The 25,469-nt window shown below is 42.9% G+C and overlaps 2 protein-coding genes across 2 annotated transcripts; one reads left to right on the forward strand and one right to left on the reverse strand.

Annotated features, from left to right (window-relative positions):
• Positions 1 to 3,349: 3,349 nt before the first annotated feature.
• Positions 3,350 to 7,765, reverse strand: LOC141611161 (inositol oxygenase 1-like). Its single transcript, XM_074429615.1, has 8 exons — positions 7,553 to 7,765; positions 6,191 to 6,356; positions 5,621 to 5,702; positions 5,194 to 5,398; positions 4,571 to 4,683; positions 4,249 to 4,441; positions 3,872 to 4,032; positions 3,350 to 3,658 (listed from the first exon to the last, which is right to left on the reverse strand). The coding sequence occupies exons 1-8, from the start codon at positions 7,581 to 7,583 to the stop codon at positions 3,632 to 3,634; spliced, it is 978 nt and encodes a 325-aa protein (XP_074285716.1). The 5' UTR covers positions 7,584 to 7,765; the 3' UTR covers positions 3,350 to 3,631.
• Positions 7,766 to 21,930: 14,165 nt separating this feature from the next.
• LOC141612977 (uncharacterized) lies at positions 21,931 to 22,497 on the forward strand. The gene has a single exon (XM_074431723.1). The coding sequence runs from the start codon at positions 21,931 to 21,933 to the stop codon at positions 22,495 to 22,497; it is 567 nt and encodes a 188-aa protein (XP_074287824.1).
• Positions 22,498 to 25,469: the final 2,972 nt, after the last annotated feature.

A 25,469-nucleotide genomic window follows, 5' to 3' on the forward strand; every position in this document is an offset into this window, starting at 1 on the left:
TAGCGGCACAAAAGTCAGCTAGATAACTGGATTTATACTCACCACCCCTATCAGACCTTACCCTTTTAATTTTTCTGTCGAGTTGATTTTCGACTTCATTTTTAAAGTTTATAAACGATTGTTCTGCTTCATCTTTAGTCTTAAGCAGATAGACACGGTGTACCTTGAACAGTCGTCTATAAATGTGACATAATAATTCTTTCCACCTCTACTTGCCACATTTTTGAAGTCAGCTAGGTCGGTGTGAATTAACTCAAGAAGACTCGTATTCCTAGTTGTGACAGGTTTACTAGGTTTCTTTGTGAATTTAGCCTCAACACAGCTAGCACATTTAGAGAATTCTTGACTCGTCAGACTTGGAATTAAACTCATAGTTCTAAGTTTTTTAATATAGTCAACATTCACATGACCTAATCTACCATGCCAAACATCAATAGACTCAGCAATATAAGCAGAAGTAGATGCATTATTATTAAAAACTGAATCAGTGTTCAATACAAAAAGACCCCCAGAAAGATAACCCTTGCCCACAAATTCCCCATTACGCGACATTACAACCTTGTCAGCCTCAAAAACAAGTTTCAAACCAGCTTTGTTCAATAAGGCACCAGACACGAGGTTTCGACGCAATGAGGGTACAAATAAAACATTGGTGAGAGCAAGTGTTTTCCCCGAGGTGAGTTTGAGAAAGATCTTGCCTTTGCCTTTGATGATTGCAGATGAAGAATTACCCATGTAGACACATTCCCCATCGCCTACTTCCTCGAACTCAAGAAAATAACCCCTTATCGCCAGAGGTGTCTAGAAGCACCAAAGTATCAAGACCCATTCAAAGAACATTGCCCACCGATTAGCTTCCACAACCACAAAGCAGCAATGACATCGTCGCAAGGATGACAAGCAACATTAGCTTCGAGCTTTTTTCTTTTCATTACCTTTGTAGGCTTTGTGACCGCTTTTCCACGAGACGTAGCAAACAATGGGACCCTTTGGTTTCTGAATCTTAGCAACTGGTTTGGTATGCTTCCCTGGACCATTCTTCTTAGCCTGACCTTGGTTCTTACCCTGACCAACCTTGGCCTTACCCTTACCCTTGAACTTCTTAGTATAAGACGGACCACCAGACTCAACCAGATTAGCATTAACAGCAGTAACAGAAGTTTTAGCAGGTTGACTAGCAGGTTTGTCTTTAAGGCGATTTGCCTCTTCGGTCCTCATGTGTCCTACTAGTTCTTGGAGAGACATGTCCTTTTTCTTATGCTTAAGGTGGTTCCTATAGTCAGACCAGGAGGGAGGGAACTTTTCTAACAGAACATTAGCCACGAAAAAGTCATCTAATTTCATACCCTCATTAACAACATCAGCACAAAGGTTCTCGTAGACATGAACTTGTTCCATGATGGGTTTCCCGTCAGCCATCTGAAATTCCAGCCACTTACCCACAACATATTTCTTTTTCCCCGCATCATCAGCCCCATACTTGGCCTCTAAGGACTCCCATATCAGTTTGGAGGACTTATGAACCATAAATAGGTCAAAGAGGGTGTCGGTCATGTTGTTTAGAAGCTGGCATCTAACAAGTTTATTGTCCTTATCAAATTTCTTAATATCCTCTTCGTTTGACTTAACAACGATTTAGCGGAGGGGGGGTTTCTCTACGGTCTCGATGAATGACCTCCTCTTTAACGGAGCAAAGGCGGGTCACTAAACAACACATAATCAATTTCCGTTGTTCAAGAACATCAACGATTCTGTGACCAACGCTTATAGTTATGACCGTCTAATTTCTCAAGTTTAGTCAAATCGGAAGGGTTTTTGCTAAAAATGCAGACGACATTGTTACAAAGAATTAACAACAACAAATATATAGTTTTCAAATTGTTGGAGAAAAACGCAAAGAACAATGAATGAAAAGCGAAAAAACAGAAGAGATATAACCCGAATCGTAGTGCCGTGGTAATGGAGCCACCGCCTTGAAAACTATATTCCCGATGTGGTGGTGGCGATCGGCTAGTGCCGTAGTTCCCCAAGGATAACACTACGCTCCACTCGAACGCCCACTCGGAATCGTGAGACTTGGAACGGAAATAATAATCATTACCCAGAAATTATAAGTAGAGAAGAGGAGAAAGAAGAGAGGAGAGTATTGTTGTGTGTATTCTGGAGAAGCGTGTTGATCTATTTATAGCGAAAATAGATCAACAGTGGAGCCAAAAACTGCTCCACAAACGCAGCAGTCAAACGTGATTAGTGGAGCATTAATAGCTCTTTAATCGCTCCACTAATGACCTTAATTGACGATCATTACAAATTCCAAGATAATCGAATGTGGACAACCCCGACACACAAGCCCAAAAAAGATTAAAAGGGGGCCTTTGGCCCGCACCGCAGGTGCTCTACCCAAACCCAAACACGAGCCGGGCCGGGCCGGCGCGCGCGCGTGTGTTTGGACCCAAACCCACAGGCCCAATACTCCCAACAAAAGCCTCCTTGGTCCACACAATTGGATAGTGATAGACAAAAGCCAATATAAACACATGGAGACCAAACTAATCCACCGATGTGGGATACCAAATGGAAAGTTGGAGAAAGCAACTTGGCTTTTACAGCCATCATTTCCAACAATTTCTGTGCGGTATTTATAGAATTCAATCTGTCTCATTGTAGACGGACACTATCTGTTAGAATATAAAACGAATCAAGGAACTTCAACCATTAGCTTAAGCTTTTGGTTGAGATGGTTTCTTGACATGGTATCAGAGCCTGGTGACCAAAAGGTCACGGGCTCGAATCTCACAGGCCAGGGAATCCCGCCTGCACCCACACTTCAAGCCCAAAAAGAAAAAAAGGGCCTTCGTGTGAGGGGGAGTGTTAGAATATAAAACGAATCAAGGAACTTCAACCATTAGCTTAAGCTTTTGGTTGAGATGGTTTCTTGACACTATCCGTCTAATGCTGTAGACGGGGCAATCGAGTCCGAGTCTGAGGTCATGTTTTTTAAGGTTTTTATTGTTTGTGAAATAAATTTATCATTTTGTCAAGTTATTGGTATATAGATGAGCTAGGTTATTTGTCAATTAGCTATCGACGTCCCAGTCCCAATCCCAGTCGTAGTCATGTCGTATTTTAGCTTTATCGTTGGAGGTTAATAACCTCATTTGTTTTAATTTTTCTCCGTTTCCCCCTTGTTTTGTTTCTTTTAGTTAGATGGTTTCATGGTTTTATCGTATGACCGTGTTCCATTTGATAATTTTACGACCCTGAATAGTTTTGCGAGTACAACTGCGCTATGACAATTGACAACCCAACCTATCTACAATAGATAGGTAGCATTATTATCAAAAAGATGTTGCACCTGGAACTTGACTTTCTTAGACAATTGACAACCCAGCAAATAAAAGTTGGTACAAGCAAAAGAGTAGTGGTACAATTACACCCAACAACATATAATACTTGACAGACCTCCACAGCACCTTTATGTAGTAGTCTTAAGATAATGCTTCACCGGCCTTTACGAACTTATTACTATGTCGAAATTACAGGAAAGATATTACGACTATAACAGAACTTTAAAGGAAATTAGCTCCTTTATTCATGAATTCATCCATCCATTTCTGTTGCATTACTTGCTTCACCACTTAAGCTTCTCTGGGAAGTACTGCATCAACACAATTATGATCGTGTTAGCTAAAATTAAGTACTCGTAATAACTAAAGGGCGAAAAGAAGCATTTAGCACGACTACAGGTGTGTTCAATATCGACAGAGCTCTCTTTACTCTGACATGGGAGCGACTTTAAAAATATTCGTTCAAAGTTTCAACACAAACCCATGTAGGGCGACCTTATACAAGTACGAGAATGGTACATTACCTTATTGATGAGGGAAAGATAGTAAGGTTTGACTTTCTCAACATCGACTCTGACCTTACTCTTGCTGTACAAGTCATACTTGTTGAAGATATGTAGCCACTTCAAATTTTCTTTATCCTCATCATTCATCAAGTGCTTGTATGCCCCTGCTCTGTGCATTGCTGAACCAACCAACAAAGAAAAACATAATCACTTAGTAACACCGTGATTTACTAATTAGGATTAGAAACTGAATGCCATGGAGTACAAAACCGAGAATGTAAAACTGCAATCATTGTATAGAGCAGTTCTGTCAATTTGCTCAGGTCAGTTGCTCTAGGACCGTCTGATAAAAGGGTAGGCGTAAAAAAACATATGGGGCAGAGAACAGTGGTTACCGTAGAAGGAATGGTAGCGAATAATGAAAAGGGCAGCGGAAGGCAGGGTGGTCTTATTTTCCTTAGCAACAATGTACATGTAGTCATCATGGCCGAATGACATCAACACATTCTCGAGTCCACATCCTTCAGAGTACATGCCGTACTTTGTGTTGTATGCCGGGTTGTTGTAATCTTGGTTTAGTGCAAAATACTGTAACAATTCACCAAGCAAATTCGATCAATATGTAATCTAGAATGATCGTCGGTCTTTAGAACATTTCTTCATTTTCTATTTAAGATATTGAGTTGAAATCGGCATCAAGCTTCTAGAGGTCGATACCTTGTGGTGAACGATTGACTCGTCAAAAGCACAACCAACGGGGTTAACATCGCCAACAACTGCCCATTGAGGAAGCTCACCGAAGCTAGGAAGTAGAAGGACCTTCCCAAGATCTAACACAATCACACAAATAATAAGCAATAATCATAAATAATAGTACAAAGTAAGATAGTGGCACTCGCGTCCCTACAAAAAGGTCCAAACTAACATGTCTAACATAAAATAGCGCGTGTTATATAAAAACAGATGTCGATAAAAAATAATTACGGAATAAGAATCGAACTTTAAACCAACAAATGATAAGAATTCTCGAATTTTAATTAATTTACTCGGTATTTCTAACCTGTCCTCTTTAGATCCACCACAAAAATGTATAACATGGAGTCGATACATACCATGAATGAAATAAAATAACATGTCCAAAATAAAATAGCGCGTGCTAACTACTATGTAAAGACAGATCTGGAAAAAAATAATTAGGGGATAAGAATCGAACTTTAAACCAACAAATCATAAACATTCTCTCATTTTAACTAATTTACTCGGTATTTCTAACTCGACCTCCTTAGATCCACCACGAGTACGCCGTACACGAGAATGTATAAGATGGAGTCGATACGTACCATGAATGAGGCCAGTCAAATGAAGCCAATCTTCGTTAGGATAGTCCTTCCTAATGGCTTCAGCAGTTTGCAACAAATGCTGAATTTGTGGCTCATCTAAGTCAGGATCACTTTCATCTACCACCTCATTTAGTAACTCACAACATTCCCATATGCTCATTTCTACCCTGTTCAATTTTGAGTACTCTTCTCTCATTTTTCTCACCTATAATACAACCAATTAGTCAAATTAAGTATTAAAATATCTCGATTAATCAACAGTAAGTTTCTCTTAAGAAGACCGCAAGATCCATCTTAAGATAAAAAACGGATCAAACATGCTCATTTTGTCTTATCTACCATATTTAACCTGTTTTAAGCTTAAGACAGATATTGTCGTATTAAAAGAAGAAATTGGGGATGAGAAGAATTAAATGTAAGAACTTACAAAGTCAACACACTGGTAAATATGACTCATTTTGTACACATTTTCCACACCTGGCTGCCTATCACCTTTAGCTTCATAATCCCTGTTTAGTGAAATGTAAGTTAAACCATAGCATACCTAAAAAGTTAATTGTACATGTTCATTTTGATCATCAATTTTTTCATAAAGTGCAATTAGATTTAAATTCAAGCCATGAGTATCACATATTAGACATATCATTAACTTATAGTAATTCGTACCAAAATAAAATAAAATATTAACTTATAGTAATGCAAACTCTTTTTAAAAGATTGGTCGTGCACTCGTGTCATATCTTTCCATGGATCCCGATTCGATTAGATCGACCTGTTAACATCCCTAGTTCAAAGTCATTTAGAGAGACTACTTTTTAAAAGATAATATTAAATTTGGACCGTAGTTTTAGGGACATTTTTTATTGTCGGTTATATAGAAGACGGCTTTTAACAATTGGCCACGTTAATGTTATTTTATAAGCATTAAAAATTTAATTAAAATCGAAGTGGTTAGTGGTGCAACCAAAATTGGCAAAGGAAGGGAAAGAAAAACAACCTAAAGGTTAGGCCAAAAGAGTTGATTTGGGGTACCATAAAGAAGTTGGGCTGATGGACCATAAGCCCAACACCCAGTGTCAATTTTTTCTCATCCACAGCCACTCCCTTTTCCAGCCCATTTTCCTTCTCATTTACACCATACTTTTTCTGCTCTACCTCTACCCCTGTTTCACAAAACTCAAACTTTAATTTCATAAAAATAAAAATAAAAAATGAATATCCACATTTTGAACTTTTTCTGGAAATACCGAAATAATATAATATTTCTTTATGGAACATATCATTTATTATCAAAAATACTAAAAAAATTACAGAGAAATATTATTTAGGAAAAACATGTAGATCAAATATAAATAAAATTTTGACCAAGTAGAGAAGGGGGTACAAGATAAATTCAATAAAGTATTGTATAAAAAAGGAGTCGGAAATTGAACCTCGATACGTGACCAAAAAAGTGTACCTTTAGAACACATGTTAATAAGAATCTATGTAAACAAATATAGGTTCTTAATGTGTTCCTAAGAAATTGATATTACAACTTCAAAGCGTCTTGCTAGTGACGGACATTATCCGTCACAAGCTTGTGATGGATAGTGCTTCTCTCACAATAAGGTAAGTGGGAGGGGAAATGGAGCACCCCATGGATAGTGTCACTTGTATATTGTGAGAGGAGCACTATCCGTCTTCAGCTTGTGACGGATAGAGCCCGTCTTTAATGAGAATTGGTGTTACAACTTATTTTTGTCCTACTCAGTTTAATATTCTTATTAATTTTCTTTATATATAGCATATAGGTTCTTAATGTGTTCCTAAGACTTTAAGAACACACGTTAGAAAACCTGTATATAATACATAAAAAATGATACGGAGTATCAATATAAACAATATTAGCTTGACAATAAGCAGTGGCGGAGCCAGGATTTTTCGTCAGGGGTAGTTGAAAAATTCTAGCAGGGACGAACTGGTAATGTCATAAAGTAAATATCGGAAAAATTTCGAAAATTTTAACTAAGAAATTCGAAATTCCCAATATTCACCGGGGCAACCACCCCCGCTAGCTCCCCTAAATCCGCCACTGACAATAACATCGCTAAGCTAATACTCCCTCCGTCCCGGTCAATTGTTGTCCTTTTGTTTTGGCACAAAGACCAAGGAAAGAGGAAAAGACCAATAACTAAATGACAAGTGGAACAAATTGAACGAGAATGATCAAATTACTCATCAAGTTCATTCTTAAAATAGAAAGGACAACAAATGACCGAGACACCCAAAAATGGAAAATGACAACAAATGACCGGGACAGAGGGAGTATTAGTATAAATGAAATGCTGATAAATAGGAAGAATATGAAGTTAAATACCAAAATCAGGCTGCTCAATGATAATAGTCATCTTATCTTGTGAAAAAAAGATAGAAAACTAAAATAAAAAAGTGAGAATTGATTGAGAAATTGTAGTGTAAATGGAAGTATGTATGAAATGGGTATGTAGGTTAGGGTTTGACAAAAAAAATGAGGAGTATTTATAATTGTTTGGAGTCCTTCATTGACATTACGAGGTCCATAAAGTCCTCCTCACTAAATCTGTCTCGCATTCTTTTATCACTTGTCTTGTGATAGTAACTTCTATTTAAAACGTTTTTAATTATATATTTCCGTTCAATAAGTCTCACTTAAGACGGTATTATCCGTCTTAGTAACTTCTATTTAAAATGTTTTTAATTATATATTTCCGTTCAATCAGTCTCAATTAAGACGGTATTATCCGTCTTATAAATAGATATCACTTGTGTATATAAGAATGCACAAGGAAAAGCAATATATTTGTTTGCAGTTGGTTTTATTTCAGACTTTCAGACGAGTCATTTTGTTCTGAAGTAATAGGACGAGATTTTGTAACCATTTTACAGCCAAATGTGAAGACTATTTAAAAACAAGTTACCATAAACCGTAACACTAGTTGTACCACTGTGGTTACATGCATTTAACCATAAAATTAAATGATTGCATATGCTGCTCGTCTGAAGCTTCAGACGAAAAGTGGCCGTCTACTAAAGTGAGAATTTCTGATTTGTCTTATTTATAAGTGGTTTAATACTTAACCTTGTTTAAATTTAAGACGGATAATTTCGTTTTAAATGAGAATGTGTGAATTTGGTTATGTTAGGCTAATAATTACTCGTAAGATATGTGCTTGTTTTGTTGGTATTTGCATGCAAAAGTTGATTAGGTGTCCTAGGAATTGAGATATCATATGGGATGCCTACTCATGGTGCCTGGTTGGTGTGGTACCAGAATTATGCATGTGTAAGTCAAGAAGATTTTGGTATTTTTGTCTGTTGTTATAAAATGTTTGTTCGCCTTTTAATTAAGGGTAGATGTTCCGGTGGTGGAATTAGAATTTTGAGTTACTAGATGTTAGATGGTTAAATTGTTGTGGAAAATATTAGAGTAGCGGAATAATAATGTAATCCGCCATTGAATTAAGTGTGATTTCTCTTCATTTGATTGTTGGACTAAGTGCAATTGTTGTATTCCAAATTTTAATATACTTTATTCCTTGGTTCAAACGTTTTAAACTCGATTTTTTGTATTTTATTTAGAACAATCATTTGTTTATCTCGAAGGTTAGATTTTTAATAAAATGTTGTTGGGTTGTGTTTGATGAAAACAAAGTAATTACGTAATTTTCTTGCCTAAATGGTGATTTTGTCTAAGTGAGGGGTATATTAACATACATAACATGTGAGACGAGAATATGACCGGAAATGACACTCGTGCATGTTTTGTTTAGTTAAAGAACAAATGTGAATTTAGATTGATCAATAATAAATCAAATTAAATTGATTCGGTAATAAAATTGAACTAAACTACTCCGTATATAACTATACGGATAAGACGTCGTTTGGCTGCTCATCCAGTTTATGGGAATTCTGGAATCCTATGAATTGGGATTTTTAGAGGTTGTTTGGTTACCTTATTTTTTGTAAAACGAGGGAGTTTAAAATTCTTAGAAGTTTCCAACTCCTACATGACGGAGGAATTTAACTGTCTACCCCCTCATGGTCATTGAAAATTCTTAGGAAAATAAAACTCCAACATAGCAACCAAATGGATTATTATTATTCACGTAAATTTTAATGTAGAAATTAAACTCTAGTGCATTGCAAATTAACACATCAGTTTAATTCTCGTATCAACTAAACGAAGCCTAAATAATATTTGCTTTAAAAAACTTGCTGAAATCTCAAACTAATTAACTCGTTTGTTAGGTCTAACTCCACACATAGATAGACAAATCACCCCACCCGATTAATTTACAGTAAGTGGATTATACTTCCGATATACTACCTCCAGTTTTATAATTTCCGAGCATTATAATAAAGATTTTGAGTTTTATTTTAAAAATTATGAGTTTTACTATAAAGTTTTGAGTTAATTCACTAAAACATTAACCTTAAAATATTACAATAAAACTCAAAAATATTACACACAAACTTAGTTAAATTTGAGGTTTGACGAAAAAAAAAAATCTAACTTATAAACTTCAATAATCTCAGACAAAATACACATATGCTCAAAAACAAATAAAGTTTGAGGTAATAAACTCAAAGAAAATACACATATGCTCGAAAACAAATAAAATATGAGCTAATACATTAGATGTATATTCTTTTTTCTCATTAATTTACGCTAGGCCATATAAAAGAACAATTGGTCTCCCTTATGACGGGTTACCATTTGTGGCGGATATTTTGTGAGTTAAAATGGTAACAAAATGGGTTAGTGGAGAAAGGGGACCACATGAATAGTGTTGCAGAGAGAGAAAAAGTGGGTACTTTGTGAGGTAAAATGGTATCCGTCACTCCAAAGTGACGGATAGTGTTGGTCACAAATGAGATTTTGTGATAAAAGAAAGAAGGTCAACTAGCAAGAGCAATTATTTTCCATGAAAATATCATCAATTTAAGGGGGAGCTACGTTAATCGCGTTATGGTCATAACTCGTCAGGACTAATGAGTAGTGATAGTACCTAATAAGATGTACTCCCTCCATTCAACTTCATAATGTCCTTTTCTATTTTACAAAGTATTACATTTACAATCAATTTTCTCTCAATACGTAAGTGAAAATATATTCATGTGAGATCTTGTTTGATTCGTCTTTAAGATTACATTAAAAATATATAACTTTTATAATTTTTGCAAATACGTAATTAACGATATTTACTGCGTAAAACACGCATTGACAAACGTGAAAAAAAGGGGCTTGTCAAGTTGAATGGAGGGAATAAAATGTAAGGATGGCTATGTGAACTGGGGAGTAGGACAAATGGTACGAGGACACGTACTGCAGTACTGGTCATATCACTGCCACGTATGTAGGTCCCAATGACGTGGACTTGAGTCAAATTATCGTCAATTTTTCCAATCATTAAATTTATTCATTGACTTTTATATTTTAGTCTCTTTCACAACAATCGGTATCGCTCAAAGGATAAAAAACGGTGCAATTGCGCATGGCTCAAAATGTATATATCGATCGAGCATTGCAAAACAACTACAATACTCCGCAACAAATATGGACTAACAAATTTTATTGGGAACTTTAGTTGATACGGAGCATATTAGAATTAGTAAATTCGCTGAAAATTTTCAATATGTTCCCGGGTCATTCCATTCAGTGAGCTCGGTGTCACGGTCCGGTACTTTTACCGGATCGTGGCGCGCACCCTTGCCTGGCTTAAGGCAAGATGCAAGCGACAAGGATCTTCGTACTAGTGAAGGATCGCTCACTAGCACGATACTCGGGTCTCCGTAACACTCGACAGGATTGCAACGAGAGCGTCAAGCACTAGTGTTTGTCAAGCACTAGGCATTCATAATCGGTCTCGGGTGTGTGAGTCGGGATTCTAGTGTCGATTCCACAAACACGGCTTGTTAGAAAAGTGAAGGCAAAGAGTCGTTCACAACAAAGTAACAACAAGCAACACGAAGACACAAGGTAGGAAGCGGATTTTCATTCACTAGTACTCCCTAAAGAGGGAAATTTGATATTTACATGCTGGTAGCAGGAGACATTGAAATTACAAAACTAGTGTAGAATAGCGATATACCTATTTATTGAAAGAAAAGTTATGCTAACTATGCTAAACTAGGAAAGTATTTACTAAAAATATACAAGGGAAATGAAATTACATAAGCATGAATAAATCTAAGGGTTCGAAGTGCGGATCATCACACTCGGCCACCTAGTCCACAAAATAAGCTGGTACGAACAATGTGTTTTAGGGAAAATAAAAATACCCGACCTACAAACCCGTCATAAACCCGTTAATCATATGATTATCTATCTCATCAATTGAAAAGGGTGTCCTTGGTGGAATAAAATGTGGAGGTGAATGGTGATAGGTCCTCATTGTGCAAAGTATTGTCTTCTAGTTGGTTTTTCGGTTTTTTTTGGTATTAAAATTAAGGAAATGAATTTGGATCATATAAAACTCCTTACCCCAACATAATTTTGGATCACACAAAACACGCTACCGACTACCGTACATGAAATTGAATTTGCATCACACAAAACTTACCAAAAAAAAGAAAAGGAAAATCAAAACTCGATTAGCATGAAAAAGAAAAGGGGAACCAAAACACCGACGAGGAGGAGTATAATTTTCGTCAGAAAGGCGAAAGCGGCAACACTATATGGTCAGATATTTATGATTTTATATGCGTGGCTAATAATATACGATCCATGATTCGATTATTTCACCGCTTCACGATTTCACCCTTTTTTGTACGTACGTTATATCACTTGTTCACTCCTCTGCTACTCAAGGACAATCATGCTACGGCACCATTTCGTCCTTTCTCGAGTTGCTTTACAACTTACAAGTGACGCTAGCTCTAATTTCATTCAAATCGATGTGTTGTAGCTTTTGACCGTTATAAGCTTGTGATTTTTTACGGCTTTTTTTTTATTTGTCCTTCCACTTGCTCTTCCACTTGTTATTTGTGAGAGGTCATAAACTTGTGATAGAATAGACAATAGCTTCGATTACAAATGAGAATTAATGAATTTCATTTACCTCTGGAACTTTTTATTTGTTTACCTTCGTTTTAACTAGCGCTGTCTAATGAATATGAAAGGCTCGCTTCACCTAGATAATTTAAGGTTGCATATAATAGGGCAACTTAATTAGTTTTTGTAGTAAATGGTAGGAGTACTCGAAGCTAATATTCAGCTAGCAAACAAGAATAAATGATTGGCTTTGGATCCCGATTTTAAGAACCTTTTGAACATGGTATTAGACGGCCTTAGTTTTGAAACCTATATGAAAAATCGGGGAGATAATTAATCATAGTACGTAGACTGTAGAGTGTAGCTTGTAGGCATAAATGTATGACAAATGAGTTAATATGTAAACATGTTTAAAATAGAACAGTAAATATTGAATTCTGATATTATGAATTCAGATGAAATGTAAACAATTACTCAAGTGAAATTGAAGAACACTTAAGAGTAAATAAATGTGAATTTTATTGACTAAAATCTTAACTTTCAATTGTTTACAATGACTTGTTTATACTCCCTCCATTCAACTCCACTTTACATGTATTCCATTTCCGTCCATTCAACTCCACTTTACAGGTTTCCTTATTTGGCTAAAAAAGTTGACAATTCTATCCTTATTGAAAATCTTTATTTACAAAAAATGCCACTCAAACCCCACACTAACCCACCATAAACCCCACCTTTATGTTTTTTTTAATATTTTTAACCTCTTCTTTCTCTTTCCCATGTACTTTTAATACTTTTTTTAATCCGCTCTTTAATATCCGTGTAAAAACCAAAGTTGCAAAGTGGAGTTGAATGGAGGGAGTATACAACTATGTGTAAAATATCTATAACTGCCTGTAACAAACTGTTGACAGGCTATCATATTAGGCCGGACTTCGGCCCATTACGACTTAGGGTTTATTTATCCCGTTACCATTCTCTTGTATTTATGCGTCTTATGATTAGCAATACAAACAACACATTTTCCCACATAATACATTTCACATTCTAACATGGTATCAGGTTCGCGGTTTCCTATCTGATGGGGCATATTCTGCATCGCTGACCAAGTCAACATATCGAGCAAGGTCAAGGGTATCCACAGCAAAGTCAACGACTCAGACAGTCTAGCCGACTGCGAGCCCATCGGCTGTCACACTGGTCTCGGCGACAAAATCGCAAATGGGGCACATATCCGCGTACTCATATCCAAGACCCCCGGCGAGCCTGCCACAGGTCCATCGGCCGAGGGTACAACGGTCTTTCCACCTGATAGCCACTTGGCCACTACGTGACAAAAGGTGAATGCCTATAAATACTCCTCAACCCTCATTGAGGAGGGGATCCAAAAATTGACCTAATAACCACTATTCATCTGGTAATATCTTCCTTATCTCTCTACAATACACTCTTAGCCAAGTTACAACAACTTCTCTCTAAGTTTACTGACTTGAGCGTCGGAGTGAGTACGCTCGGCCAAAGCCGAGCCCTCAGTTTGTTCATCGTTTCAGGAGACCGCGAGGAGGATTCAAGCAAGGACATCATTCTACTAGCTACGAGTGGTATCAAACATCTGCTCTGGAATTACACCCGGAACAATTGGCGCCGTCTGTGGGGAAGAGACACTAGAAGCTAGTCACATTCATTCCCAAACAACAAAAACAAAAACACGAAAAACCCACCCAAAAAGCTAAGATGTCAAAACAACAATTAGTCGTGACCGACGAAACAGAGCTACACCAAGATGATACATTTCACCATTCTGGAGTAGTGCAACCCTCCACCGGCGGAGTAGTCCAACCGGAATTCGGAATGCCGAAAATACCGGACACACCGCCGCCCGTCAACCAGGTCACCATCATGGGACAGGTAGTTGACGTAGCAAAACTGAAGACACTCCCGGACCTAATCGGGAGTACACCATCTCATACAGGCACGCCGACATGAGCGGCAGAAGCCGTCCAGGAAACCAGGGCCCAGAACGTGACTCCAAGAAACTTGAACGGAGCACTGGGAGAAGCAGACCCTATCAAGACGCCGGAGGAGCCCAAGGTGCTCGTGGTAAACATAAGTCCTTCTCGCACTCGGGAGAGGACATCGCCGCCGCAACACCGACGAGGCACACCCCCGGGGAACAGTGGCCCGACTCGGAGAGTCGGAGAAAGAAGCCCAAGTCGGAGAAGGAGTCCTTCCCGCTACGAGGAGAGAAGCCGGACTAGGAATGCGAGGAGTCGGTCGCCACGTATCATCCGACACGTGGTCAAGCGGCCCCCTCGGTGATTATGTCCTCGACATCGCCGTGCCGCCTAAGGCGAAGTTGCGGCGTTCACGTACAAAGGAGACAGTGACCCAACCGACCACGTCGAGGCCTTTGAGTCTTACATGTCGGTATGGGAGCAGCCCGACGAGGTGCAGTGCCGGGTCTTCCCGACAACACCGCATGGGATGGCTCGGGGTGGTACAAGGGGCTCCCCAGACGGTTCGGTATACTGTTTCGCCGACCTAAAGGACGCCTTCTTAACCCAGTACTCCTGCAACAAGAGGAAGACCGTGGAGACATCGGACCTCCTAACTATCAAACAGGAGGAGGGCGAGTCTCTACGAAGCTATGTGAAGAGATTCAACGGCAGGGTACAGCAGATTCGGGAGATCAACCCCGAACTAGCGGCTTTTTCACTGATGAAGGGCCTCCCAAAGGGAAGCTTAAAAGACGAGCTCATCAAGCACGGGGGCCTTGGCCTAGACGCCGCTAGGAAGATGGCCGACCAGGCCATCAAGGTGGAAGACTATCACAAGACTTGGTTAGGCCCAGCCGAGGCCGAGCCCTCGAAACAAAAAACCGCCGGATAACGGCCGGATGAGAGAGACGCGTGACAATAACAGTCACGGACCGATGAGAAACGCCGTGACAATAACGGTCACGGTCGATAGATCTCGCAAGAAATGGACTCGACGGGCGCCGGGGGAAGTTCGGGAATGTTTTACCAAAGGCATTACCATGACAAAACCCCTCTGGTCGCATCGGCCGCCGAGGTCTTCGCCCTGAGCAGAAGCGAGGGCCAGAAGTGGGAACGGCCTCCCAAGCCAAAAGGAGACGGTGACTCGAGCCAATACTGCGAGTACCACGGTAGCACCGGCCATCTCACTGACAACTGCCGGCATCTGAAGAATGCCATTGAAGAGCTAATCCGGAAGGGAAGCCTCGAGAAGTATGTGGCCAAAGGCCAGAAGACTGACGCCAGCGGCTCAGATAAGAAATCCGTTTTTCAACGGATAGGAGTTATCCATGTAGTCATCGGAGGTAACGAGAACGGCGGGTCGGCTCATGGACACAAACGGCACCTGAACGAGCTGTATCAGGCCATCAACTTCGTGCCCAACACAGCGACCCCCGCCTCCAGCATTCCCGATATGACTATTGGAGGGAAGGACTACGAGGGAGTCATCGCCCCTCACAGCGACCCACTGGTGGTCAACTTGGACATATCCAACCACCTGGTAAAGAGGTGCCTGATTGACACAGGCGCCTACACAAACATCATGTTCAGGGAGTGCTTTCACAGCCTCGGCCTAAGAATGAAGGACTTGAGCCCCTGCACCAATCCACTATACAGCTTCTCCGGTGGCCGGTACCCCGGGTTCAATCGGGATTACGGTGATGTTCGGCGAGGGGAATGCGGCTAAGAATGTCTTAGCCGAGTTCGTAGTCATTGACGGCTCGTCCGCCTACAACGTTCTCATAGGCCGAGTCACTCTAAGCGATGCCGACGCAGTGATGTCCATCCGGGCCCTCACACTGGTGTACGTCTCGGACCGGGGGGAAGCGCATAAGCTCGTCTCCAAGGACGAGAAGGACGAGGTGGTCAACGTCCAGATATCTGCCAGAGGATGCAACATGCAATCCCTCAAAGTGGCAAAGCAATCGGAGAAGGGGAAGAGCTCATCCGCAAAGCAGGAAGGCGACCTCATGGATGCAACCGATGGCTGACGGGGGAGGAGTGCCTCTAGTGAGGCATTAGGAAACTGGTAGACCTTGTATAGCGGCGGAGGTGTCCAAAACATTTGTGGGCACCCCGACGCATGTTTATACCTAAATGTAAAATCGACCAAGTCTTCCATGAAGATGTCCGTTTTCCCCATAAGTCACTAGCATGACGAAAGAAGCCGACGCCAGCTCACACTGTCAATTGGACAAGAGCGGCGGTCGTTATGAAGAAGCAGACGCCGACTCACAGTGTCAACTAGACAAGAGCGGCAGTCTCTACCAAGAAGCCGACGCCAGCTCACACTGTCAATTGGACAAGAGCGGCGGTCGTTATGAAGAAGCCGACGCCAGCTCACACTGTCAATTGGACAAGAGCGGCGGTTGTTATGGAGAAGCCGACGCCAGCTCACACTGTCAATTGGACAAGAGCGGCGGTCGTTATGAAGAAGCAGACGCCGACTCACACTGTCAACTAGACAAGAGCGGCAGTCTCTACCAAGAAGCCGACGCCAGCTCACACTGTCAATTGGACAAGAGCGACGGTCGTTATGGAGAAGCCGACGCCAGCTCACACTGTCAATTGGACAAGAGCGGCGGTCGTTATGAAGAAGCAGACGCCGACTCACACTGTCAACTAGACAAGAGCGGCAGTCTCTACCAAGAAGCCGACGCCAGCTCACACTGTCAATTGGACAAGAGCGGCGGTCGTTATGAAGAAGCAGACGCCGACTCACTGTCAACTAGACAAGAGCGGCAGTCTCTACCAAGAAGCCGACGCCAGCTCACACTGTCAATTGGACAAGAGCGGCGGTCGTTATGAAGAAGCCGACGCCAGCTCACACTGTCAATTGGACAAGAGCGGCGGTCGTTATGAAGAGGCCGACGCCGACTCATACTGTCGATTCGACAAGAGCGGCAGTCTCCATGAAGAAATGTAGTGCTGTGGCAGTCACCCCAAATAGTAGACGCTTCGGCAGTCACTTAAAGTGGTAGACGTCGCGTAACACGCTATCCGAGCCGCTCACTCACACTTGTCATAGACAAGAGCGGTGGTCTCCATGAAGAAATGTAGTCTTTGTGGCGATCACCCCAAATAGTAGACGCTTCGGCAGTCACTTAAAGTGGTAGACGCCGCGTAACACGCTATCCAGACGCCGACTCTTACTGTCGTACCGACAAGAGCGGCGGTCTCCATCAGAAAGCAGATGCCACAACAGTCGCGGCCAGCACGGCTGATAAACAAATCAAAGGGCCTTAAAAACGTTAAAAACAGTTGAGACACACACTCTAAACTGCCTCGGCCAAGCCAAGGCGGAGACAAAAGAGACGCTCAATTAATAACGTAAGAGGGCAACTCAGACAAAAACGAGAAAAGACCTCGGCCAAGCCAGAGGCAAAGTGGAAACACTAAAAACCGTTGAGACGCTCAAAAGAAATAAGGTAAAGACCTCGGCCACGCCGAAGGCAAAAGAAACAAACTCTTATTGATAATAACAGTTTACAGGCGAAAAGAATGGAGATGACGGCCGTCCCCATTGGGATAAGCCAAAACACAACCTACCAAAGTTGTACAAAATACAAGGAAAGAAAAGCAAAAATTACAAATATGTCATTTGAAGCACCAAAAGATGGCAGGGAGGAAGGCCTAAATAATTGGCTCCCGAACAGCCGACACAGATCTGCTGTAAACTTGTTCTCGTCAAGCAACACATGGTAGTGTCTGAGGAGCTGAAGCAGATCTGCTGTAAACTTGTTCTCATCAAGCAGCCTACGGTATTAGTGAGGAGCTGAAGCTATCTGAGACGCCGGGTGAGCCTGGTGACGACCGCCCGCCTCCCTATACCTGTCGCTGCTCACCATCAGCAGCGGTAGCCGCATCCTCTTCAATGGGCAGCCCAGCAGCTTTCCTAGCAGCCTCAGCTTTGGCCTCATTCTCTCAGCTTCCTCCTTGGCCGCCTTAGCCTTCTCAGCAAGAGCAGCTCTCTCCGCGGCCGCCTCCTTCTCAATCTTCGCCCTCACCGCCTCCTGGGCCTTCTCCGCCATGGCTTTCTCCTTAGCCGCAAGCTTATCATCAAGCAGCTCGTCATATTTGCCCCACGGGAAGGAATCATCAAGAGGGAAAAGCTCCCCGATCACTTCCCTAGCAGCTCCTTCGGCCAAGTCCCGGAATTCAGCGCACAGGTTGGGGAGCATGACGGTTTGGAGCATCTCAATGTCCTCCTCCTTTTGCTTGATGATGGCCTCTTTGCTCCGAATCACCTCCGCCTGGGCCTTGAACAGGCCCCGGAACTCGTTCTTCTGCTGGAGATAGAGGTCGGCATGCCCCTGAACAAGGTTACACTTCTCCAGCAGCTTCGCAGCTTCGGCTGCCGAAGCCTCGGCCTTGGCTCTCTCAGCAAGGACCTCCTTTTCAGCGTCCTCCCTGAGTTTTCTCTCAGCCAAGAGCGCCTTCTCAGCATCTCCCCTAAGCTTCCGCTCATTAAGGAGATCCAGCCTCGCCGACACAGCCACCTGCTTAGTGACATTACGCTCATGAACAGCGCGAGCCACGGCCTTCTCCTGCTCCTTAAGACGGGCACCGGTAGCCACGTTCCACCTTGCCAGCTCCCTAATTAGCTTCGTGCCTTCCTCTATAAGCTGGGAGACGGAAGCCCTCTGGGATGAAGGGACGGTGGTAACAATTTGACCACCACTGCTGCGGGAGGGGGGAGCCTTTTGGGATGAAGGGTTGACGGTGACGCCTTGATCACCAACCTGCGCGAGAGGACCCCTCCACCTCGCGCCAACGAGAGCAAAACCCGACTGCGGTTGGTCTGCAAAAATTTAATAAAGACATCAGTATCAACGTGTATTGACTCATCAAAAACCCTGTCATCAGAAGCGCCTAATGGCACGACTAAATTTAAGCCACAAGCTAGATAGGTACCATGCTTAGCCTTCTTGGCCGGAGGAGACTTTTCCTTGCCGGCAGTAGAGGCAGTCCCTTTCCTCTTACGGATGAGGGAAGATTCCTCCTCATCAGAGTCCCCATCAAGAATATCAACAATCTCCACCGTCTCCTTCTTAGGAGGAGGGATAGGAGTTGGAGCCGGTGTCGACGCGGTCACCGCCGAAGGCACTGTTTTCCGCGTTCGACGCACTACACCGCTAAGGACCTTCGCCTGGGCCTCCTCCCTGCTCAAGCTCTTCAGCCGCTGCTCCATAAGATCATTTGGCGACGTCCTGCGGTCGTGGGCTAGAGCCTTGGGATGCAAGTTAGCAACGGTTCCATCTTTGTGCAGCCCCATTCTCCGGAAAATATCCTCAGACAAGTCCTTTCCAAAGTGGTCTGCGAAAGAAACAAAGCAAGAGTTAAAGTAGGGGAAATGAATCGAAGTTCGAGGAACAAGAGCATTAAGAACGGCGATGGGCCTCACACCGACCCCACTCACCCTGTGCTAGGGCCGGTATGAGGCCGACATGGCAGAGCGGCTCATCCTGAAGGATAATCTGCGTCGGGGGAATCCATCTTTTCGGCACACCACTCTTGTCCACCTCAAAGAGCCTCATTGCCGACCTCTCATCCTCCTCCTTGAGATAGACATCTGCAAGGCGTCCATTTTGAGTTTCTTCCGGAAACCCATCTATCATGCTCCGCCCGAGTCTCACACCGCAAGTTAACTCGGTCTTTGGAAGGAGCGAGGCAGCGGATAGTCATCCGGCACCTTAACGTACACCCACCGCCTTGCCGATCCTTGCAAGAAGAAAGTTTGTCGACGAGACATAACCCGCTCCATTTGCACACCGTACCATCCGACGCGGCCAGAGAATGGTTTGAGACAGTGAAGCCGGCAGAATAAATTCACCGTTGGGGCCTCTCCCTTGAAGAGACAGAGCCAGACAAAGCCGATTATGGTCCTCATAGCCAACGGATGCAGTTGGGCAACGGCAACGTTCATGACTCTAATAATGGCCATAACGTACCCATTCAGCGGAAACCGGAGCCCATACTCCAAATGCCGCATATATACGCCGGTGTGGCCCGGTGGAGGGCAACAGACGGCCTGACCCTCCTCAGGGATAATAATTTTGTATCCCCTACCGAAGAAAAAATGGCCCTCGAAAAATTTGTCGCCTGAACAGCTGGCGAGCTTATGAGTCCAAGCACGGTCAAGACGGACCTTACAAGCGTCGCCGTGATCCAGGACGTACTGCCTCCCTTCATTAAGGCGAGGCCTTTCCACTTCGTCACCGAAATCATCACCAAAATCACCATAGGAATCAGAGTCCTCCCATTCCTCAAGAATTTGAGGATCAACTTCAGGAGAAGGAGACCTAGGGCCCCCCGACGCGGGTTTACTAGGTCTAGCATCAACAGAAGACATGTTCACAACAATTACTAACGAAATAAAAGAAGAATTTGTTTGATTACCTTGAAGAAATACACTCGCCGGATCAAAAACTCTGAAGATTAGAAGAAATGGAAGCCCTTGAAAGTTTAAAAAGAGAAGATTTTGGGAGAAAATTTTAGAAAATTTGAGGAAATGAAAGTAATGGCCAAAATCACGGAAGAACTGCCCTATTTATAGGGAAAAGCCCATGAAGAAGGACCAATCAGGGCACAGCCCATGAAGCGTCAACCAATCAGCAAACAGACACGTGTCAGACATGCAACCACGGAATGTCAATCGTTGCAACAGTTGAATGTCAATCAATGCTACAGTTGCCAAGCGTATTCAACACGCCCATTCACATCTCTTCGCCTATTCATCTCCCTCAGCAAATTCCTAGGTACCTGCTACCCGCCGGCCACATGATCGACCAAGCCAGGAAGCACCGGCCGGGGGCAACCAAAATAACCAAGACTCTCACCCTGGTCTCGGCCAAATCACATTCTTTCCCACATCGGATACCCTTTACGCATCCATGTGGAGGGGGGATATGGTACGGCCTAACAAGAACCACGCCGATGCATCAGAAGAAGCCGATACCAGAAATTTCGCAAAAATACTTGCGCAGAATATACGCTCAACACACATCGGAGCCCATACCACGGCATAGACTACGCTGGGGGCAAATTGATGGGGCATATTCTGCACCGCTGACCAAGTCAACATATCGAGCAAGGTCAAGGGTATCCACAAAGAAAGTCAACGACTCGAGACAGTCTAGCCGACGGAGCCCATCGGCCTGTCACCTGGGTCTCGGCCTGACAAACTGCCAGCCGGGGCACATATCCGCGTACTCATATCCAAGACCCCCGGCGAGCCTGCCACAGGTCCATCGGCCGAGGGTACAACGGTCTTTCCACCTGATAGCCACTTGGCCACTTGGCCACTACGTGACAAAAGGTGAATGCCTATAAATACTCCTCAACCCTCATTGAGGAGGGGATCCAAAAATTGACCTAATAACCACTATTCATCTGGTAATATCTTCCTTATCTCTCTACAATACACTCTTAGCCAAGTTACAACAACTTCTCTCTAAGTTTACTGACTTGAGCGTCGGAGTGAGTACGCTCGGCCAAAGCCGAGCCCTCAGTTTGTTCATCGTTTCAGGAGACCGCGAGGAGGATTCAAGCAAGGACATCATTCTACTAGCTACGAGTGGTATCAAACATCTGCTCTGGAATTACACCCGGAACACTATCAAACCCTAATTTTTTCGATCCTTCATCCCTTGTCTCGCCTATCCCCTCGTTTCTTGCTTCCTCTTCATGGCGAAGGATGGCGATTCCGCTTCCGCTTCCGCTAACAAAATTGATGTCTTGTCTCCTTATTATCTCGGGAGTCACGATGTCCCTGGTCAATCCGTTTCTCATGTCAAACTTTGTAGTGATAACGATGAGGAATGGAGTCGGTCTATGAAAATGTCTCTTAAATCGAGACGGAAATTTGGTTTTTGCGATGGGTCTATTGAAAAGCCGACTGACAAGTTATTGCTTGAGCAGTGGGAAGTCGTCCATTGTACTCTCGTTCAATGGATTATGCACTCCATTGACGAATCCGTCAAAAGTAGTATTTCCTACTGTGAAGATGCTCGTCTCCTTTGGGACGATTTGGCGGAACGCTTCTCCACTGTGGACGGTTCGAAGATCCATGCTCTTAAATCCCAACTTCACGATTATCATCAAACTCATGGTATGTCTGCTACCTCTTATTTTGGACAATTAAAAGCTTTATGGGATGCTCTTGCCAATCACGAGCCTCCGTTTGCCTGTAAATGTGGTCGTTGTCTTTGCGGCATCGATAAAGATGCTCTTGCCCGTCAAGATTCTGAATGACTTCACAAATTCCTTATGGGCCTTGATCGTTCGATTTACGGTAATCTCCGTTCCCAACTCTTGTCTCTTGATACATTACCTACCCTTAATCGTGCCTTCTAGTTGGTATTACAAGAGGAACGACTCTGCGCTGGTGGCTCGGCTCCTGTTCCTGTCGAACCTGCGGAGGCCATGGCTTTTGCCGTTCGTTCCTCCTCTCAGGCACCACCTACTAATTGGCGTGCCCTTCGTGATCTCGAGAGGTAGGCACGTCGTAAACTGGTATGCTCGTTTTGTACTCTCTCTGGACATGAGGTTGCATCATGTTTTATTAAATCCCAAAAGTTCCCTGATTGGTGGGTCGATCGCCCTCGGACGCTGGATGAGGTTAAGGCTCGGACTCGTGCTAATTCGGGTGCCTCGGCCTCCACTTCTTCCCCGCCTGTTCGTGCTAATGTCTTGAAGTCATACCCTTCTTGTGACCGTCTTTCTGGTATGTCTTTTGAATGGATTATTGATACCGGGGCTTCACATCATGTGACCGGTGATATTAGTTACTTGTTTGATACTTATTCGATCCCGTCTCACCCGGTTAGCCTCCCTAATGGACATATTGTTTCGGCCAAGTTAGCTGGGTCTGTGTGGTTAAATGATTCTTTAACTTTAGATAATGTTTTATACGTCCCAAGACTTACATGTAATTTGATCTCTGTTTCGCAATTAGTTGTTGGCTTGCTGCTACTAGTTGTGTTCTGAGCTTTACTAATCAATCTTGTCAAATTCAGGACCCTTCATTGAGGACGAGGATTGGAGTCGGTGAGCTCAAGGACGGTCTTTATTTTTTGCGTGTGGTGGGACGGTCTTCTAAGGTGCATCGGGTGAGCGCTGAAGCTTCTTTTGATTTGTGGCACAAGCGTCTCGGTCACCCTTCTAATAAAGTTATTCATTTAATTTCTCAAGCTAGCCAATTTCGTATTCTTGTTAATGTTGCGTGCGATGTTTGTCATCAAGCCAAACAATGTCGTCATAGTTTCAAATTGAATTCTAATAATGCTTCAAACATTTTCGAATTAATTCATTGCGATTTATGGGTCCTTATCGTACCCCATCTACGTGTGGTGGGAAATATTTCTTAACTATTGTGGACGACTGCTCTCGCGCCGTCTGGGTCTATCTTCTTTTTGATAAGACTGAGGTCACACCGATGTTTATGAATTTCTTAGCCATGGTTGACACACAATTCTCTAAACAGGTTAAAATTGTTCAGTCAGATAATGGGAATGAATTTATAATACTATGGCCGATTATTTTGTGAAAAATGGGATATTATTTCAAACATCCTGTGTGGGTACGCCTCAGCAGAATGGCCGGGTTGAACGTAAACATCATCACATATTAAACGTTGTTCGTGCCCTTCTCTTTCAAGCCAATCTTCCGACCTCTTTTTGGGGCGAATGTGTCTTATCGACTGCTTATTTAATTAATCGCACCCCCTCACGTACTACTTCTTCATAATAAAACCCCTTATGAGGTTCTGTTTGGCATTCCCCCGTCTTATGATAATATACGTGTATTCGGGTGTTTATGCTTTGTTCACAACCAAAAAACCAATGGCGACAAATTTGCTCCTCGTAGCCGCAAATGTATTTTTATTGGCTATCCATATAATAAGAAAGGTTGGAAAGTCTTTGACATTGCTACTGGCGATATTTTTGTCTCTCGGGATGTTTATTTTTATGAGCAATCATTACCGAGTCTTCTCCTACCCCGGATCCTGCTTCTCATTTTTTTGGTGAAGACGAGGCCATTAATTCCGACGAATCCACATCCATTCCGGATACATGCACCACGCACGAAGCTCCTGTGGGTAATACTGAGCAGGTCCATCATGATACTCCAGGTCCCGATAATGAGAATGCTGTTTCGGATGATGCTTCGGGTACTGTTCGGGAGCTGCCACGGGTCCTAATTCGGGAACTGAGGCTGTCACTAATCCCGAGGTCCTTGGCCGCGGACATCGGCTAAAAATTCCGTCAACAAGGCTTTGTGATTTTCTGGTTGGCACCACCGCAGACCCCACCACACCACCGTCGTCGCCCGACAGCTCCACCTCCACCTCGTCCTCACGTACTCCCTTTACTCTTGCTCATTATCTTAACTGTAATAAATTTTCTGCAAAGCATCGTCATTTTCTTGCAGCAATTACGGAAGGTGTTGAATCTCTCTCCTTTCGTATCGCTATTAATGATCCCAAATGGCGCGAAGCTATACAAGTTGAAATTGATGCTCTTGAAACCAATGGCACTTGGGAGTTGACGGATCTTCCAGCTGATAAAAAGGCTCTCGGTTGTCGTTGGATTTATAAAATTAAGTATCGGTCTAATGGGCAGGTAGAACGGTACAAAGCTCGCCTCGTTATATTTGGGAACCATCAGATTGAAGGGATTGATTTTGGTGAGACTTTTGCACCAGTGGTCAAAATGACTACAATTCGCACCTTTCTTGCTGTTGCCGCTATTCGCAAATGGGAACTTCATCAAATGGATGTTCATAATGCCTTTTTACATGGAGATTTACCTGAAGAGGTCTATATGCGGTTGCCTCCTGGTTTCTGTAAAGGTAAGGAGGGCAAGGTGTGTAAATTGCGTAAATTCTTATACGGCCTTCGTCAGGAGCCCCGATGTTGGTTTGCTAAGCTAGGCGCTGCATTACGCACTTATGGCTTTGTTCAATCTTATTCTGATTATTCATTGTTCAGTTATTCCCAGGCCGAGGTATGCATTCATGTCTTAGTTTACGTGGATGATCTTGTGATTTCCGGAAATGACTCTGCTGCTATTCAATCTTTCAAGACATATCTTAATAGTTGTTTTAATATGAAAGATCTGGGTCCGTTAAAATATTTATTGGGTATTGAGGTTGCTCGAAGTTTGGAAGGTATTTTTCTTAATCAGCGTAAATATGCGTTGGATATCATTTCCGAGGTTGGGATC

The sequence above is a fragment of the Silene latifolia genome, chromosome 11, assembly GCF_048544455.1.
Source record: "Silene latifolia isolate original U9 population chromosome 11, ASM4854445v1, whole genome shotgun sequence".
Lineage (NCBI taxonomy): Eukaryota > Viridiplantae > Streptophyta > Magnoliopsida > Caryophyllales > Caryophyllaceae > Silene > Silene latifolia.